Raw genomic sequence first — 16,945 nt, 5'->3', positions numbered from 1 at the left:
ATGTCATTTTAGGCAGAGGATTGCTTTTTTATCCCCCACCAAGTCCATCAGAATGTCATTTTTATGTGTTATTTTATATTTAGGATTTTGGATCGCTATGTTCAGGAGCAAATTCCTGGTGCCAAAGTTGTTGTAGAGTCCATTGGTGCCCGGCGCCATGGAGACGCCTTCTCCCTAGAAGACTATAGCAAGTGTGACCTGACCGTCTATGCCATCGACCCTCAGACCAACAGAGCCATCGACAGAAATGAGCTTTTTAAGTAAGTGGTTTTTATTGCACATCACCTCCATGTAGGAACAGTAGTAGCACCTATAAGTGATTATTATTTATGGATAACTGAAATCCTGCATGGGCTGGACTGAAGTAAAAAACCTCATGGGCAACAGGAGTCTGCAAAAGTCAGGAGCCAAAACAGCACTTTGAGATCTCCTCAGAGAACTCTACGGGGCTGGAGAGATGGCTCAGTGGTTAGAGCACTGACTGCTCTTCCAGAGGTCCTGAGTTCAAATCCCAGCAACCACACGGTGGTTCACAACCATCTGTAATGGGATCCAATGCCTTCTTCTGGTGTGTGTGAAGGCAGCAACAGTGTACTTATATAAATAAATAAATCTTTAAAAAAATAAAAAAAGAACTCTACACTACTCCCAACGCAAGAGGCTGGCTAAAAGGGGGAAGCAGACTCTTAGTGAGGTGATTGCCTCAAGGACTTCAGCAGGTTTGAAGGTCAGGAAGAAATTGTGACTTCTTCCATACAAGTCTATGGTAACAGAAACAAACTAACCAATCTCGTGTCCTGACTCAGAAGAGCTCAATAAATGAAAACTCACTGTCCTGTAGCTCTACATTCTATATGATAGCTGAATCCAAAGGAAAAAAAGAAAGGGATCTGGGAATGAGAAAGAAAAGAAAAGGAGGAGAAGGAGGAGGAAGAAGAGGAGGAGGAAGAGGACAGAATGGGGGGTGGAGGAGTGGGAGGAAACAAGGAAGAGGAGGAGCACAGGATAAGGAGAAAAAAAATAAAAACAGTGACAAAAGGCCAAAAACTTAAATCAAATGTTATTACATGATTTCCATAATTTCCATTAACTCCTATTACATAGTTTCCATTAATTCTTTGAATTCCTAAATGCCTTATCCAATTTTTTTGCTGGACTCTAGTGACACCTAGTGTCATGAAGATCATTGCGAAGAAATTTTAAACTTCATTTTAATTTAAAATGTGCATCAATATGTAGTCATATGTAAACACAGCTCATATGAGTATGGACCAGACATTAAAGGTGGGTTAATCGGTTTGTTTCTGACCATTGTTCTTAGTAAAACTTTCCCTAGATGTTTTTTTTAATCTAACCACCTTCTTTATGTTCTGCATAATTTTGTTTTCGTTTTGGTAACAGGTCACATGATTTTAGAAAAAGTGTGTCTGCATTTTAAGGATGCTAACTGGTGGTAAAGAAAAAAATGGATTGGGGTATGATCTGAACAGCATTCATGAACAATTTAGGATAAAATATCTAAGAGGAAACCACAAAAGAATATAGAAAATGAACCCAAATCCTGTGGGGGAAAGAGCTGAACTCGCAGAAGTATGGACAGTCTTGAGACCTCAGGGGAGACTGCCACTTCTGCCCAATGTTGCTCAAATTCCTGGCACAAGATGAAACTGCATAGTGCCTCTGGATACAGGAATATAAGCTGGTTTCTGCCTGTGCCCGGAACTGAACTGAACCAGTCACATAGCTCCATGCAACCAAATCCCATAGGGGAGAGAGCTGGACCCTCAGAAGTGCAGACACTCCTGAGAACTCAGAGGAGACAACTACTTTCTACCCACATTCCTGACCCAAGAGGAAATCACCTAGTGTCATCTCTGCCCTCTGGGCACAGGGACCTGGGAGCAATGAGAAGCAGGACACTTTGGATTTCTGCCTGCACAGAAAGCTGAAAGCCAGTCACCAGGAGCACCTACAAACCTAAGAGCAGAGGTAAGACCAACACTTCTGCGCCAAGCAACCTGCCTGGAGGCTTCAGGTCACACAAACCCAGGAACAGCTCTCTGTTCCCAGAGCCGGCTGAAAGAAAACAGGCCTACAGGAGTGCTGACAAACAGGCCTACAGGAGTGCCGAGCCACTGTCAGAGACAGCAAGACAAGCTAACACCAGAGACAACCTGATGGTGAGAGGCAAGCACAGGAAGCTAAGCAACAAAACCAAGACTATTTGGCATCATCAGAGCCCAGTTCTCCCACCAAAGCACATACTGGATATCCAAACACACCAGAAAAGCAAGATTTAGATGTAAAATCCCATGTTATGATGATGATGGAGGACTTTAAGAAGGATATAAATAACTCCCTTTAAAAAATACAGGACAACACAAGTAAACAAGTAGAAGCCTTTAAAGAGGAAACACAAAAATCCATTTAAGAATTACAGGAAAATACAACCAAACAGGTAAAGGAATTGAACAAAATAATCCAGGATTTAAAAATGGAAATAGAAACAATAAAGAAAACACAAAGGGACATAACCCTGGAGATAGAAAGCTAGGGAAGAGATCAGTAGTCATAGATGCAAGCATCACCAACAGATACAAGAGATAGAAGAGAAAACCTCAGGGGACGAAGATACCATAGAAAACATAAACACAACCATCAAAGATAATGTAAAATACAAAAAACTCCTAGCCCAAAACATCCAGGAAATCCAGGACACAATGAGAGGATCAAACCTAAAGATAATAGGTATAGGAAAGAGTGAAGATGAAGACTCCCAACTTAAAGGGCCAGTAAATATCTTCAACAAAATTATAGAAGAAAATTTCCCTAATCTAAAAAAGATATCCCTAATCTAAAATAGAAAGAGATGCCCATAAACATACAAGAAGCATACAGAACTCCAAATAGATTGGACCAGAAAAAAATTCCTCCCATCACATAATAGTCAAAACACAAAATGTACAAAACAAAGAATATTAAAAGCAGTAAGGGAAAAAGGTCAAGTAACATATAAAGGTAGACCTATCAGAATTACACCATATTTCTCACCAGAGACTATGAAAGCCAGAAGATCCTGGGCAGATGTCATATTGACGCTAAGAGAACCCAAATGCCAGCCCAGGCTGCTATATTGAGGAAAACTCTCAATTAAAATAGATGAAGAAACCAAGATATTCCATGACAAAACCAAATTTACATTATATCGTTCTACAAATCCAGTCCTACAAAGGATAACAGATGGAAAATTCCAACATAAGGAGGGAAAGTACACCCTAGAAAAAGTAAGAAAGTAATCCTTTGCAACAAAACCAAAAGAAGAGAGACACAAAAACATAATTCCACCTCCAACAACAAAAATAGCAGGAAGCAACAATCACTATTCCTAATATCTCTTAATATCAATGGGATCAGTTCCCCAATAAAAAGACATAAACTAACAGACTAGATACATAAAGAGGACCCACCATTTTGCAGCATACAGGAAACACACGTCAGAGACAAAGACAGACACTACCTCAGAGTAAAAGGCTGGAAAACAACTTTTCAAGCAAATGGTCTGAAGAAACAAGCTGGAGAAGCCATTCTAATATCAAAAAAGATAAGGAAGGACGCTTAATACTCATCAAAGGAAAAATCCACCAAGATGAACATCTCAATTCTAAATATCTATGCTCTAAATACAAGGGCAGCTACATTCATAAAGAAACATTACTAAAGCTCAAAGCACACATTGCACCTCACACGATAATAGTAGGAGATTTGAACACCCCACTCTCATCAATGGACAGATCATGGAAACAGAAATTAAACAGAGACATAGAGAAACTAACAGAAGTTATGAACCGAATGCACTTTTTAGAACATTTCATCCTATAACAAAAGGATATACTTTCTTCTAAGCACCCCATGGTACCTTCTCCAAAATTGACCATATAATCAGTCACAAAACAGGCCTCAACAGATAAAAGAAGATTGAAATAATCCCATGCATCCTATCAGATAACCACAGACGAAGGCTGGTCTTTAATAACAACAAAAATGACAGAAATCACACATATACATGGAAGTTGAACAATGCTCTACTCAGTGATAACTTGGCCAAGGAAGAAATAAAGAAAAAAATAAAGACATTTTAGAATTTAATGAAAATGAAGGCACAGCCTACCCAAACTTATGGGACACAACAAAAGCAGTGCTAAGAGGAAAACTCACAGCTCTGAGTGCCTCCAAAAAGAAATAGGAAAGAGCATACATTAGCAGTTTGACAACACACCTAAAAACTCTAGAACAAAAAGAAGCAAATACACACAATAGGATTAGAAGGCAGGAAATAATCAACTCAGGGCTGAAATCAACCAAGTAGAAACAAAAAGGACTATACAAAAAATCAACAAGACTAGGATCTGGTTCTTTGAGAAAAATCAACAAGACAGATAAACCCTTAGCCAGACTAACCAGACAGCACAGAGAGTATATTCAAATTAACAAAATCAGAAATGAAAAGGGAGTCATAAAAACAGAATCTGAGGAAATTCAAAAAATAATCAGATCCTACTACAAAAGCCTATATTCAACAAAACTGAAAAATCTGGAGGAAATGAACAATATTCTAGACAAATACGAGGGTCCAAAGTTAAATCAGGATCAGATAAACCATCTAAACAACCCCATAACTACTAAGAAATAGAAGTAGTTATTGAAGGTCTCCCAACCAAAAAGAGCCCAGAACCAGATGGATTTAGTTCAGAATTCTATCAGACCTTCATAGAAGAACTCATGCCAATATTGTCTAAACCATTCCACAAAATAGAAACAGATGGAGCACTTCCCAATTCCTTCTATGAAGCCACAATTATGCTTATACCTAAAGAACACACAGACCCAACAAAGAGAGAGAACTCCAGACCAATTACCCTTATGAATATTGATGCAAAAATACTCAATAAAATTCTAACAAACTGAACTCAAGAACACATCAAAATGGTCATCCATCATGATCAAGTAGGTTTCCTTCCAGGGATGCAGAGGTGGTTCAATATATGGAAATCCATCAACGTAATCCACTATATAAACAAATTCAAAGAAAAAAAAACCACATAATCATTTCATTAGATGCTGAGAAAGCATTTGACAAAACTCAACGCCCCTTCATGATAAAAGTCCTGGAAAGATCAGGAATTCAAGGCCCATACCTAAACATAGTAAAAGCAAGATACAGCAAACCAGTAGCTAATACTAAACTAAGTGGAGAGAAACTTGAAGCAATCCCACTAAAATCAGGGACTAGACAAAACTGCCTCCTCTCTCCCTACTTACTCAATATAGTACTCAAAGTCCTAGCCAGAGCAATCAGACAACGAAAGGAGGTTGAAGGGATAGAAATTGGAAAGGAAGAAGTCAAAATATCACTATTTGCAAGTGATATGATTGCATAATTAAGAGACCCCAAAAGTTCCACCAGAGAACTACTAAGCCTGATAAACAACTTCAGCAAAGTGTCTGGGTATAAAATTAACTCAAACAAATCAGCAGTCTTCCTCTACTGAAAGGATAAACAGGCTGAGAAAGAAATTAGGAAAATGACACCCTTCACAATAGTCCCAAATAACATAAAATACCTTGATGTGACTCTAAGCAAGTAAAAGATCTGTATGACAAGAACTTCAAATCTCTGAAGAAAGAAATTAAAGAATATCTCAGAAGATGGAAAGATCTCCCATGCTCATGGATTGGCAGGATTAGTATAGTAAAAATGGCCATTTTGCCAAAAGCAATCTACAGATTCAATGTAATCCCCATCAAAATTGCAACTCAGTTCTTCATAGATATAGAAAGAGCAATTTGCAAATTCACTTGAAATAACATAAAACTGAGCTTAGGGATAACTATCCTCAACAATAAAAAAACTTCTGGGGAAATCGCCATCCCTGACCTCAAGCAGTATTACAGAGCAATAGTGATAAAAACTGTATGGTATTGTGGCACAGAGACAGGCAGGTAGATAAATGCAATAGAATTGCAAACCCAGAAATGAACCTACAGACCCATGGTCACTTGATCTTTGACAAAGGAACCAAAACCATCCAATGGAAAAAAGATAACATTTTCAACAAATGGTGCTGGTTCAACTGGAGGTCAACATGTAGAAGAATGCAGATTGATCCATGCTTATCACCCTGTACAAATCTTAAGTCCAAGTGGATCAAGGACCTCCACATCAAACCAAATACACTCAAACTAATAGAAGAAAAAGTGGGGCAGAATCTTGAACACATGGGCACTGGAGAAAATTTCCTGAACAAAATACCAATGGTTTATGCTCTAAGATCAAGAATCAACAAATAGGATCTCATAAAACTGCAAAGCTTCTGTAAGGCAAAGGACACTGTGCTTAGGACAAAACGGCAGCCAACAGATTGGGAAAAGATCTTTACCAATCCTACATCTAATAGAGGGCTAATATCCAAAATATACAAAGAGCTCAAGAAGTTAAACTCCAGAGAGCCAAATAACCCTATTAAAATGGGGTACAGAGCTAAACAAAGACTTCTCAGGTGAGGAATATCAAATGGCTGAGAAGTATCTAAAGAAATGTTCAACATCTTTAGTCATAATGGAAATGCAAATCAAAACAACCCTGAGATTTCACCTCACACAAGTCAGAATGGCTAAGATCAAAAACTCAGGTGACAGCAGATGCTGGCGAGGATGTGGAGAAAGAGGAACACTCCTCCATTGTTGGTGGGATTGCAGACTGGTACAACCATTCTGGAAATCAGTCTGGAGGTTCCTCAGAAAATTAGACATTGAACTACCTGAGGATCCAGCTATACCTCTCTTGGGCATATACCCAAAAGATGCTCCAACATACAACAAAGACACATGCTCCACTATGTTCATAGCAGCTCTATTTATAATAGCCAGGAGCTGGAAAGAACCCAGATGCCCTTCAACAGAGGAATGGATACAGAAAATGTGGTACATCTATATAATGTAGTACTACACAGCTATCAAAAACAATGACTTCATGAAATTCGTAGACAAATGGATTGAACTAGAAAATATCAACCTGAGTGAGGTGACCCAATCACAGAAAAACACACATGGTATGCACTCACTGATAAGTGGATATTAGCCCAAAAGCTCAAGTTACCCAAAATACAATCCACAGACCACATATGAAACTCAAGAAGAAGGATGACCAAAGTGTAGATGCTTCACTCCTTCTTAAAAGAGGGAACAAAAATATTCATAGGAGGGGATATGGAGACAAAGTTTGGAGCAGAAACTGAAGTAACAGCCATTCAGAGCCTGCCCCAAATGGGTATACAGCTCAATATATATACAGCCACCAAAACTAGATAAGATTGATGAAGCTAAGACATGCATGGGGATAGGAGCATGATATAGATGTCTCCTGAGAAGCACAGTCAGAGCACATTAAATACAGAGGCGAATGCTTACAGCAAACCATTGAACTGAGAACAGGATCCCCGTTGGAGGAATTGAAGAAAGAATTGAAAGAGCTGAAGGGGCTTGTGACCCCATAAGTTCAATAATGCCAACCAATCAGAGCTCCCAGTGACTAAATTACTACTCAAAGACTATACATGGACTGACCCATGGCTCCAGCTGCATCTGTAGCAGAGGATGGCCTTTTGGGGCACCAAAGGAAGGAAAAGCCCTTGGTCCTACAAAGGCTGGACCCCAGTGTAGGGGAATGTCAGGAGGTTGGGGGTAGGAAGGGGGGGTGGGGAGGAGGATGGGATAGGGGGCTTATGTCTGGGAAACCGAGAAAGGGAATAACATTTAAAATGTAAATAAAAATATATCCAATAAAAGAAAAACAGAATAGAGCAAATGAAAATGATTTTTTGAAGAGATAAAATTTGGCATTTAGAATTTTCTTGAACTATCTGAGAAACAGACTTCTTAAGCCTATGAATTTTTCATAAGTATTTTGTGACTTATTTGCAAACACACACTCACACTCCAAGACCAAAAATGCAGATATTAGCATTAAGAATGAAAATTTAGCTTTAGTGAAATATACCAAGATATTATGATTGTTGCTTAATGCGCAGCCAAGGACAATTAGATTATTCTCTCAGTTTTTATTATCTGAAATCTAAACTCTCCCCTGGTTTTCTCTCTGTATCTCTGTCTCTCTCTCTGTCTCTGTCTCTGTGTGTGTGTGTGTGTGTGTGTGTGTGTGTGTTTTGGAGATAAGAAACAAAACTAGTAATATTAACAAGCTTATGTCAAGATCCCTTGACATAATGCCTATCTCTGGGTTTGAATCTCATTAAACTATATATAATATATCTTATAATATTGTTATAAGAGATATACTATATTTTATATATGTTCTATATCTTAATACATGCTTTAAAATATATCTTAACATATATTTATGTTAGAGAGGAGAGACAGCCACAAGCATTTTAATTCCCTTATACCAATACATGGAAATTTTTAGTTAGGAAAACAGAAAAATTCTATTGGCTGATGGGGCCACTGGGATTCCTACATGGACGGGCAATGAAGCACCTGCTGGTAATCAGAGCTGGGGTTGGTAACCCTCTGTTCTCATCCTCTCCCGCTCTGTGGCTGCTGCGTGCACCATCATGCTCAGCTTGTATTTTCTTTTGCTTAATTAATACATAAACACCACACTCCTCCCCTGTCTCCTACGTCTAGCACTCAGACTGTACTACATATTTACTGTGAGGGTGTTCACATCCTTTCTTCTTAGTTCTTAGGGTAAACAGTGGATAATTATTATCCATAGTTTCTGTCGGTAACTCAGACAAAAAGCAACTTAAGGGGAGAAAAGTTATTTACAATACCAGATTATAGTCCCTGAGGGTAGAATAGTCATGGAGGCTGGGTGTGGACAGAACTTGCCAAGGGCATCCATGGTTGAAAGACACCACGTGTGCTCGGCTCACGATCCAGGATCACAGGGACGATGAATGGTACCACCCATAGTGGGTAGGTCTTCCTTCTCAGTGAAATTAAGGTAGTAGCTTGCTGTTGTAGTTGTCAATTAATCCTGTTCATATTTGCTGGGCGGTGGTGGCACCCGTTCCTCGGTATCTGCACCAATGTTCTGGGTTCCCAAATGAAAAGTCAGTCAGACAGACAGACAGACAGATGGACAGACGGACAGATGGATGGACAGACGGATGTACACACACACACACACACACACACACACACACACAGCCTTCTATTTTAATATGTCTTAAACAGCTCAATGGCTGGGCCACTCCCAAACCTCCGTGTGGCTAACTCCTCCCCCTCTAATATCTCTGACTTATTACTTACTAACTTATAGAATCTATACTCTATCCTTCTTGTCCTAGACCCAGTGGGGGGGGGGGGGGGACAGGGGACAGGGGCGTACTGGGTCTGGTCTTCCCCAGTTCTTACATGATTGCTATGCTCTCTTCCTCTTCCGTAGCTCTCAATCCTGGCAACTACTCCTTTCCCAGCATGGTGGCTCTAAATCCTTCATCCTCTTGGTCCCCTTGCCCAGGAATGTTAAAGTACCACCTCTGTCTTCCTACCCAGCCATTGGCTGCTGGCGATTTTCTTTACCAATCAAAACCAACTGGGGGCAGGGACCCTCCGCGTCTTACATGTGGATTCTCATGCAATTTTGGGAACCCAATTAACATAATACAAGCATTAAACCAAGAACACAACAGTTGGGGTTGGGGATTTAGCTCAGTGGTAGAGCGCTTGCCTAGGAAGCACAAGACCCTGGGTTCGGTCCCCAGCTCCGAAGGGGGGGGGGGGGAATACAACAGTTTACAGCCACGCCCAAAGACTAACCCCTCACAGCTGTGTTTGCTCTCCGGGTCTCAAGTTAATAACTAATACTAACCATCACACACAACTTGCCTTTTAAACCCAAAACTCTTAAAAGATGTCTTTGTTATTAATTATTCTATTTATTTGCATTCCAGCCATTGTCTCCTGTTCCAGCCCCCCACAGTTCCTCATCCCATTCCCCGCCCCTTGCGTATTTCAATTTCAGATCGACTTCTCTCCTCTAATATAGTTTTCAATTTGTCACACAACAAAGGTTCCTGGACGGCAAACTGCTTGATATCAATAAAGACTTCCAGCCGTATTACGGGGAAGGAGGACGCATCCTGGAGATTCGGACTCCCGAAGCAGTGACGAGCATCAAGAAGCGAGGAGAGAGCTTGGGGTACACAGAAGGGGCCTTGCTGGCCTTGGCCTTCATCATTATCCTCTGCTGCATCCCAGCCATCTTGGTCGTCTTAGTGAGCTACCGACAGTGAGTATGAGGTCGCTAGGTGGATCTTCCCAGGAAGGTATTCGGGAAGCTACCTGGTAAAGTAGCTTTGCTGTTTGCAAAATGTCGATGGTGTGACCACTCTACCATTGTGTTTCCCTGCTCGTAGCAAAACTATTTTTTTTTCTTTTCTCCATCTTTATTAACTTGGGTATTTCTTATTTACATTTCAATTGTTATTCCCTTTCCCTGTTTCCGGGCCAACATCCCCCTAGTCCCTCCCCTTCTCTATGGGTGTTCCCCTCCCCATCCTCCCCCCATTACCGCCCTCCCCTCAACAATCACGTTCACTGGGGGTTCAGTCTTAGCAGGACTCAGGGCTTCCCCTTCGACTGGTGCTCTTACTAGGCTATTCATTGCTGCCTATAGGGTTGGAGTCCAGGGTCAGTCCATGTATAGTCTTTAGGTAGTGGCTTAGTCCCTGGAAGCTCTGGTTGCTTGGCATTGTTGTTCATATGGGGTCTCGAGCCCCTTCAAGCTCTTCCAGTCCTTTCTCTGATTCCTTCAACGGGGGTCCCACCAAACTAGATAAGATGGATGAAGCAAAGAAGTGCAGGCTGACAGGAACCAGATATAGATCTCTCCTGAGAGACACAGCCAGAATACAGCAAATACATAGGCGAATGCCAGCAGCAAACCACTGAACAAAACTATTTAACACCTGGCAAATGCTAAGCCCGTCTAGCTACACAGACCTTACTACGTATTTACTGTGCGGGTGTTTGCATCCTTTCTTCTTAGTCAAAGAAATTGAGATTTTAATACCTGCAATTTGCAGTAAGCAAGGCATGCATTGGGCCTGATAAGAGGTATAAGAAGTTAGTAATGTGTCCCTATTGGTAGCCATTTAAAAAAAGGAGGAGGAGGAGGAGGAAGAGGAGGAAGAGGAAGAGGAAGGGGAGGGGGAGGGGGAGGGGGAGGAGGAGGAGGAGGAGGAGGAGAAGGAGAAGGAGGAGGAGGAGGAGGAGGAGGAGGAGGAGGAGGAGGAGGAGGAGGAGGAGAAGAAGAAGAAGAAGAAGAAGAAGAAGAAGAAGAAGAAGAAGAAGAAGAAGAAGAAGAAGAAGAAGAAGAAGAAGAAGAAGAAGAAGAAGAAGAAGAATTATTTGTTAAAAGAAGTAGTTCTGGGGGTACCACAAAAATTACAGACAATTACAGTAACTCTCATAAATGCTTGATATATAACGAACAGTAAGAAATAATGCTAGAAAAGCTACTCATTATTTCAAATACCTATGGGGAAAAGTATTAAGATGTTCCTAATGTATTCGTACACTGAAACCTCTCTGTCCTAATTTGCTCTCTGTTGCTGTGCTAAAACGCTGACCAAAAACACGTTGGGGAGGAAAGATTATTTAGTTTACAAGTTATAATCTACAAGCAAGGGAAGCCAGGACTGAAGTTCAAGACAGAAACATAGAGGCAGGAACTGAAACAGACAACGGAGGAATCCTGGTTACTTGCTTCCTTCCAGGCTCATGTTCTGCTGTCTTTCTAACATAACCAAGCACACATTCTCAGGAATGTCACTGCCAACCATGAGCTTGGCTCTCCCACATCTATCCTTAGAGGAGAAAATGTCCCCTTGGTTTACCTCCAGGCAATCTGATGGGAGAGTCTTCCCAGCTGAGGGTCGTCCTTCTCAGATGAGGCAAGCTTGTGAGAAGTGGATGGGAACCCTAACCAGAGCACCCACAGGCCAGTCTGAAATCACCAATCCCCCAGTTCTGGCTTCCCACCAGTGTCAAGTTGAAAGCTCCCTCATCCAGACCTTCTTTTCTGTCTCTAAAGAATTTTCTCGCAAATTGAATCCAGTGAGTTAATTCTGACTTGCAACAAGTTCGAGGTGTGCTCTCTCCATATGAAGATGTTAAATGGATACTTACTTTCCTCAAAGGTCCTAAGGAGTTGCGAACATAACTTTTGGTCACTAAAGTTATTCTAAATGTTTCTTTAACAAATCAGTCGCTATAGTTAATCTTTAGTTCCTCATGAACAGAACTGGAAAATCACTAAGCCATCAATTTAGTATTAATTTCTACATTTATTCCGCAGTGTTCTTTCTCCCTTTTCATTCAACTGTTCCTCAAAGGAGTGTATCAGATCCTTATGCCAGTAAAATCACTATTTCTCCAAGTAAAGAAACAAGCCCTTACAAACATCAGGTCATCCTCAAGTATCCATAGTCGTATTAGAACTGGAACTCAGCCCCATGTTTTACTACAGTTTTTACCACTCCCTTCAGGTCAGTTATTTATTTCTTTGTGGTAAATGTTTTAATAACTTAAGTCTGCACCAGTAATAATGAGGGGCCACACATTCACTCACCATGTTGAAGTCCTTCCTCCTCTCCTGTATCATCAACTGTCATTACAAGCTTCTTCAGTAAACTGCTCATAATTTATAGCGAATCACGTTATAAGGCCATTCGTAACAGTGTTTCTAATGTCACTCTCTCTTCTTCTTATGCTGCTTTCCAAAACAGATTTAAAGTGTAAGTATGAGCATGAGTATTTTGCACAGGAACGTATGTGATAGAAAATGAGGAATCACAGATTATATCAATCAAGTTGTAATACTACACTGAACTGGGTATTATTTTCTTAGCAATTATTTGTGTGTGTGTGCATGGATATGCACATGTGCGTGTGTATGTGTGCATATTTAAGCTGATTCTAGACAACTTGTTATAACACTAATATGAAAGGTAAGGTATGTTTTAATCATTTCAAAAATTTGACGACTTAATTTTAGAAAAGAAATACCTTCTGTGACATTTAAAACCACAGATCACCTCTAACACTAGCACCCTGGCCATTGGTAAAAATGAGATTAATTCGAAAATACTTCTGTGAATGCTACTGCTTCTTCAAGGGGCAAATATTTACATACTAAGCACGAGAATGCTTCTGTCGTACCAACACATTAGTTCAAATATTTGTGTATAATTTAAGTGGGTCCCCTCATAACCTCGTGATTAAAATGATAGCTTATGGGTTGTGGTTTCTAAACGGGTCTTATGAGACAACCTTACTCTACTCAAGACGCCAGGCTGAGTGCACGAAGACTGCAAGGATTCAGTCTGCTATGCCTGCAGCCAAGCCTGCAGCTCCTGTACCTGCTGCGCCCCCACCACCGCCGCCGCCACCACCACCAGGAGCACATCTCTATGAAGAACTGGGAGAGAGCGCCATGTGAGTAGCAAGGGAGGACACCCGTGTGGGGTGGAGTAGATTCTGGGGGAGAAGCTAGTTCCAAGGCCATGCAGAAATACAGCTGCAAGCCTGTTACAGCCTGTCATCGTCTTAGTAAGTCTAACGTAGCGGAGAACTGTGGTGAAAAATTATAGGAAAAAAATATAAATCGTATCCATGTTAGACACGACGTCAGAAGGGAGTTCAAAGATTATATTTAGTCTGCCAATCTTTACGATATTGAGACAATTTCCGGAACAGAATTATGGATTTTTCAAAAAGCAATCGAGCAGGAGACTGTAATTGCTGATTTGAGATAAAAGAAAAAACAAAACAAGAAAAAAAAAGAAAAAAACAAACCCTCCAATTTGGCAATCAAAGTCAAATTCTGTGGTTTAAAATCAAACGTTAAGATTATTATTGAATATTATATGAAGGAAAAATTAAAATATGAACTACTAACTGGTTCACTGTGCTCCAAAGAGTCTGCTCGTTGTTGTGCTAGGAGGCAGCTGTGGTCAACGTCTCTACACGGTGGATTTCTAAGCAATTTTAAGCCATAGAGTGTAGACAGAACTTGTTCATGTATTTCCAAGACTTCCCAAATGTTTCTGGCAAACGATACGGCCCTACGTGGTTTTAATTGGATTCAACTTGTGTTTGTTATAAAACTTCAAGAGCAACTGCATTAGGGCACGATAAGCAATTTTGAAGTGAGCTAATCTCAGGGAACTTGGTTGTTGGTGACTAAACACATGGATCTGTTAAGTTCCTAGGTTTTACTCATGGGAGTAAAGCACATCTCAAAAATCATGACAACTGCTTCTACTGGAAAGAAGTTTAGACAGATGCATGGAGTTTTCAGTATATATATTATTATAGATGAAGTTATAAAATAATGTGGGTGCTATTTTAGTGTGGTATAAATACATGTAATCTATAACATTATACAGTATATAATATATATTTATATTTATATACTTACATAGGAAATATATGCATATGTATATATATATATATGTATATCTTCTATGTAAGTTGCAGTTAAAGTCGAGTTTAAAGCACAGCGTTCTGTTACCTGTAGGATTCCTTCCTTAAATACGTGTTTTCACTTCTCAGTCTTCAATGAACGCTCTCATTGAATTACTGGTGAAGTAGGAATTGAGCCAATATGATTTGATTCTCCAATTATATTGAGCAGCCCTTCCAAGCAATGATGTTTAGATTTTAAAAAAAAAATCATTTGTATGAAGTTAGCAGTATTTATATATGAAAACATTGACCAAAATACATATACGATTGCTTTTACAAAGCAAATCCATGCAGCAGCATTTGCAAATCTGCAGTCAGCAGCGGTGGATGAGAGTAAATTGCAACTAATGATCTTTAAGGGCTGTTAGCCCTTGAAAAACTGTGGCAGAAGATTTTTCAATCACGTACCGAAACATTTTAAATCTGAACCTTCCCTCGTTTTTAGAAATGCTTCTTTTTTTCTATTGAAAATGTTTTATATGGGTTCTAGTAAGGTACCAACTAAACTATCACCAGGGGAATTATTGCCAACAGCGTTTTTAAATAGAAAAAGCAAATAATTTTGAAAAAAAATATCTTCCCAAAGCAGCTAATAACTTCATGTAGATTTAACACTCTGGAATACTCACCTAGTATCTAATATATTTACTTCCTTGCCGAAACCCAGGACCAGCTCCCTAACATAGTGCACAATTTTTAAAGTGGACATACGTACATGATTCTTGGTCTTATTTAAAATTTCTCTTTCACAATTAAGATATCCCATGCTTTGCAAAGACAAAACTTTATGTATTTCTAGTAAGCAGATGGTTAGATTAAACCCTACACGATAAGATACTCGAATAAAAGGCGTAAGATCTTATCTGAAACATTATTAGATGTTATTCTCATAACTGAAGGGGAAGAAAAATTTAAGAACATGAGTTTTCTCTCTTGGCTGTGGGTATTGTTTAAAGCAAGTGTCTGTTGGTATTGCGTGATCATCCGGGATTAATGACAGCTACAACTTTTCTTCCCTGTCACACGTTCGCTCTTTCTCACCTGCGGATAACGTAGGCATAAGTAAGTAAATATCATTCTAATAAAAGCCTCTTAGAGCATTAGATGCAGTGCCATAGGCTGAGTATTATTGTCTGCACGTGGTCCTCATCTTTCATGATGTAGGTGTTTATGTTTAAAAGGGAATAGCATCCTCCCTTCTTAGTCTCCCTCCCCCCCTCCCCCTAGTTCCCTTCCGATGTGACAGTACTCATGCCCAGTAGGGACCGTTTAAAAAGTATCTTTAAGTAAGTTCAGACATAGAGCTCTTTCCATCATAAGTTACGTATATGACTACGTAGATCTCTTCTTCCAAAACTAACGGCCATATAATATCAAGTGAGATGATATTTGACATATTTTCAAAATCGCTTTCCAAGTTTAGGACAAAAGGTCCTATTGTCCAGTTGCCCCAACTTTCTGAATTATTCAGGTTGTCTGATAACCCAGCCCTTTGTGAGCATGCTCGTTTTTGTGATCAGATTCCGAAGCCACGTATCATTTCATTGCCTGACCTATTACATGTTGAATAACTTGTTTCGTCATTGTTCGAAATACTTATATTTTATTTTCCCTCTGGTTGTGAGTTAAACACTGAACAACTGACAAAATGAATTTGCTGTTATGCTCTAGCTTGAAGGGGGGAAAAAACTAATTAGGGACTAGGTGAAAAAAGAACTTGCCCCCTAACTTGTCAGAAGGAAGGGTCCCAATGCTTGTAGTTCAGGTCCTAGATTTGTGCTCTGAAACTTTGCAACATTAATTAGATTGCATGGCTACTTATGGTACTTTGCCCGGTACCCAGGCATTGGCAAACCACTATTGTTTTTAGCATATATATTTTTTGCATTCAGTGAATTTTTGACTAATGATTGATCCGTGTGATATTTGCTGAGAGTGTAAATTTCCCCCCCTCTTGTCTGTGTTTCCTGTATTTTAAAATAACTAAGCCATAGACCTTCAATCATTTTAGCTCAGGACTGGAGCATGAGGCTGATTTCTCAAGTATGATTTTTGCACTCTGAGGGCTTTCCCTTCTGTCTTTGGCAACTGTTGCTCTTTTAATCCGGAAAGGGGGCGTTCCCCTTTCTGAATTGTCTTACAAATTTTGTTCAGATATTTAGTTCCCAGAGTTACTGAGATGGGATATAGTGGGAAATTTCTGATTGAGAGACTGTCAAGACCATAACAGTGGGCTCTGAGCGCCTTCCAGAAAGGTGAGGGTAAGCAGCCAAAATCTGGGGTGCCTGTCTGCACTCCCCAAAACCAAAGCTTATACAGGAGCAAACTGTTGCCTATGGACCCAGATACTTGGTGGAATTCAAACTAATTGGGGAAGGGCGGAACAGGC

The 16,945-nt window shown here is 40.0% G+C and overlaps 1 protein-coding gene across 6 annotated transcripts in view; it reads left to right on the top strand.

Annotated features, from left to right (window-relative positions):
- The window catches only part of Pcdh15 (protocadherin related 15), an 827,095-nt gene that overhangs the window by 790,770 nt on the left and 19,380 nt on the right, over nucleotides 1-16,945 (top strand). For 5 of the 6 annotated variants that reach the window (XM_087598371.1, XM_087598373.1, XM_087598372.1 and 2 more), the window contains 3 exons: nucleotides 84-260; nucleotides 10,097-10,315; nucleotides 13,375-13,524. In XM_087598371.1, the coding sequence (XP_087454497.1) occupies nucleotides 84-260; nucleotides 10,097-10,315; nucleotides 13,375-13,524 (546 nt within the window). Of the gene's footprint in view, nucleotides 1-83; nucleotides 261-10,096; nucleotides 10,316-12,815; nucleotides 12,825-13,374; nucleotides 13,525-15,612; nucleotides 15,619-16,945 lie in introns of all 6 variants that reach the window. The other variant, NM_001271377.2, reaches the window with a different exon arrangement.

This window comes from Rattus norvegicus, chromosome 20 (genome assembly GCF_021556685.1).
Source record: "Rattus norvegicus strain SHRSP/BbbUtx chromosome 20, alternate assembly SHRSP_T2T, whole genome shotgun sequence".
Classification (NCBI taxonomy): Eukaryota; Metazoa; Chordata; class Mammalia; order Rodentia; family Muridae; genus Rattus; species Rattus norvegicus.
Note: the sequence above shows the minus strand (reverse complement) of the source record. Positions and strands in the feature narration are given on the sequence as shown.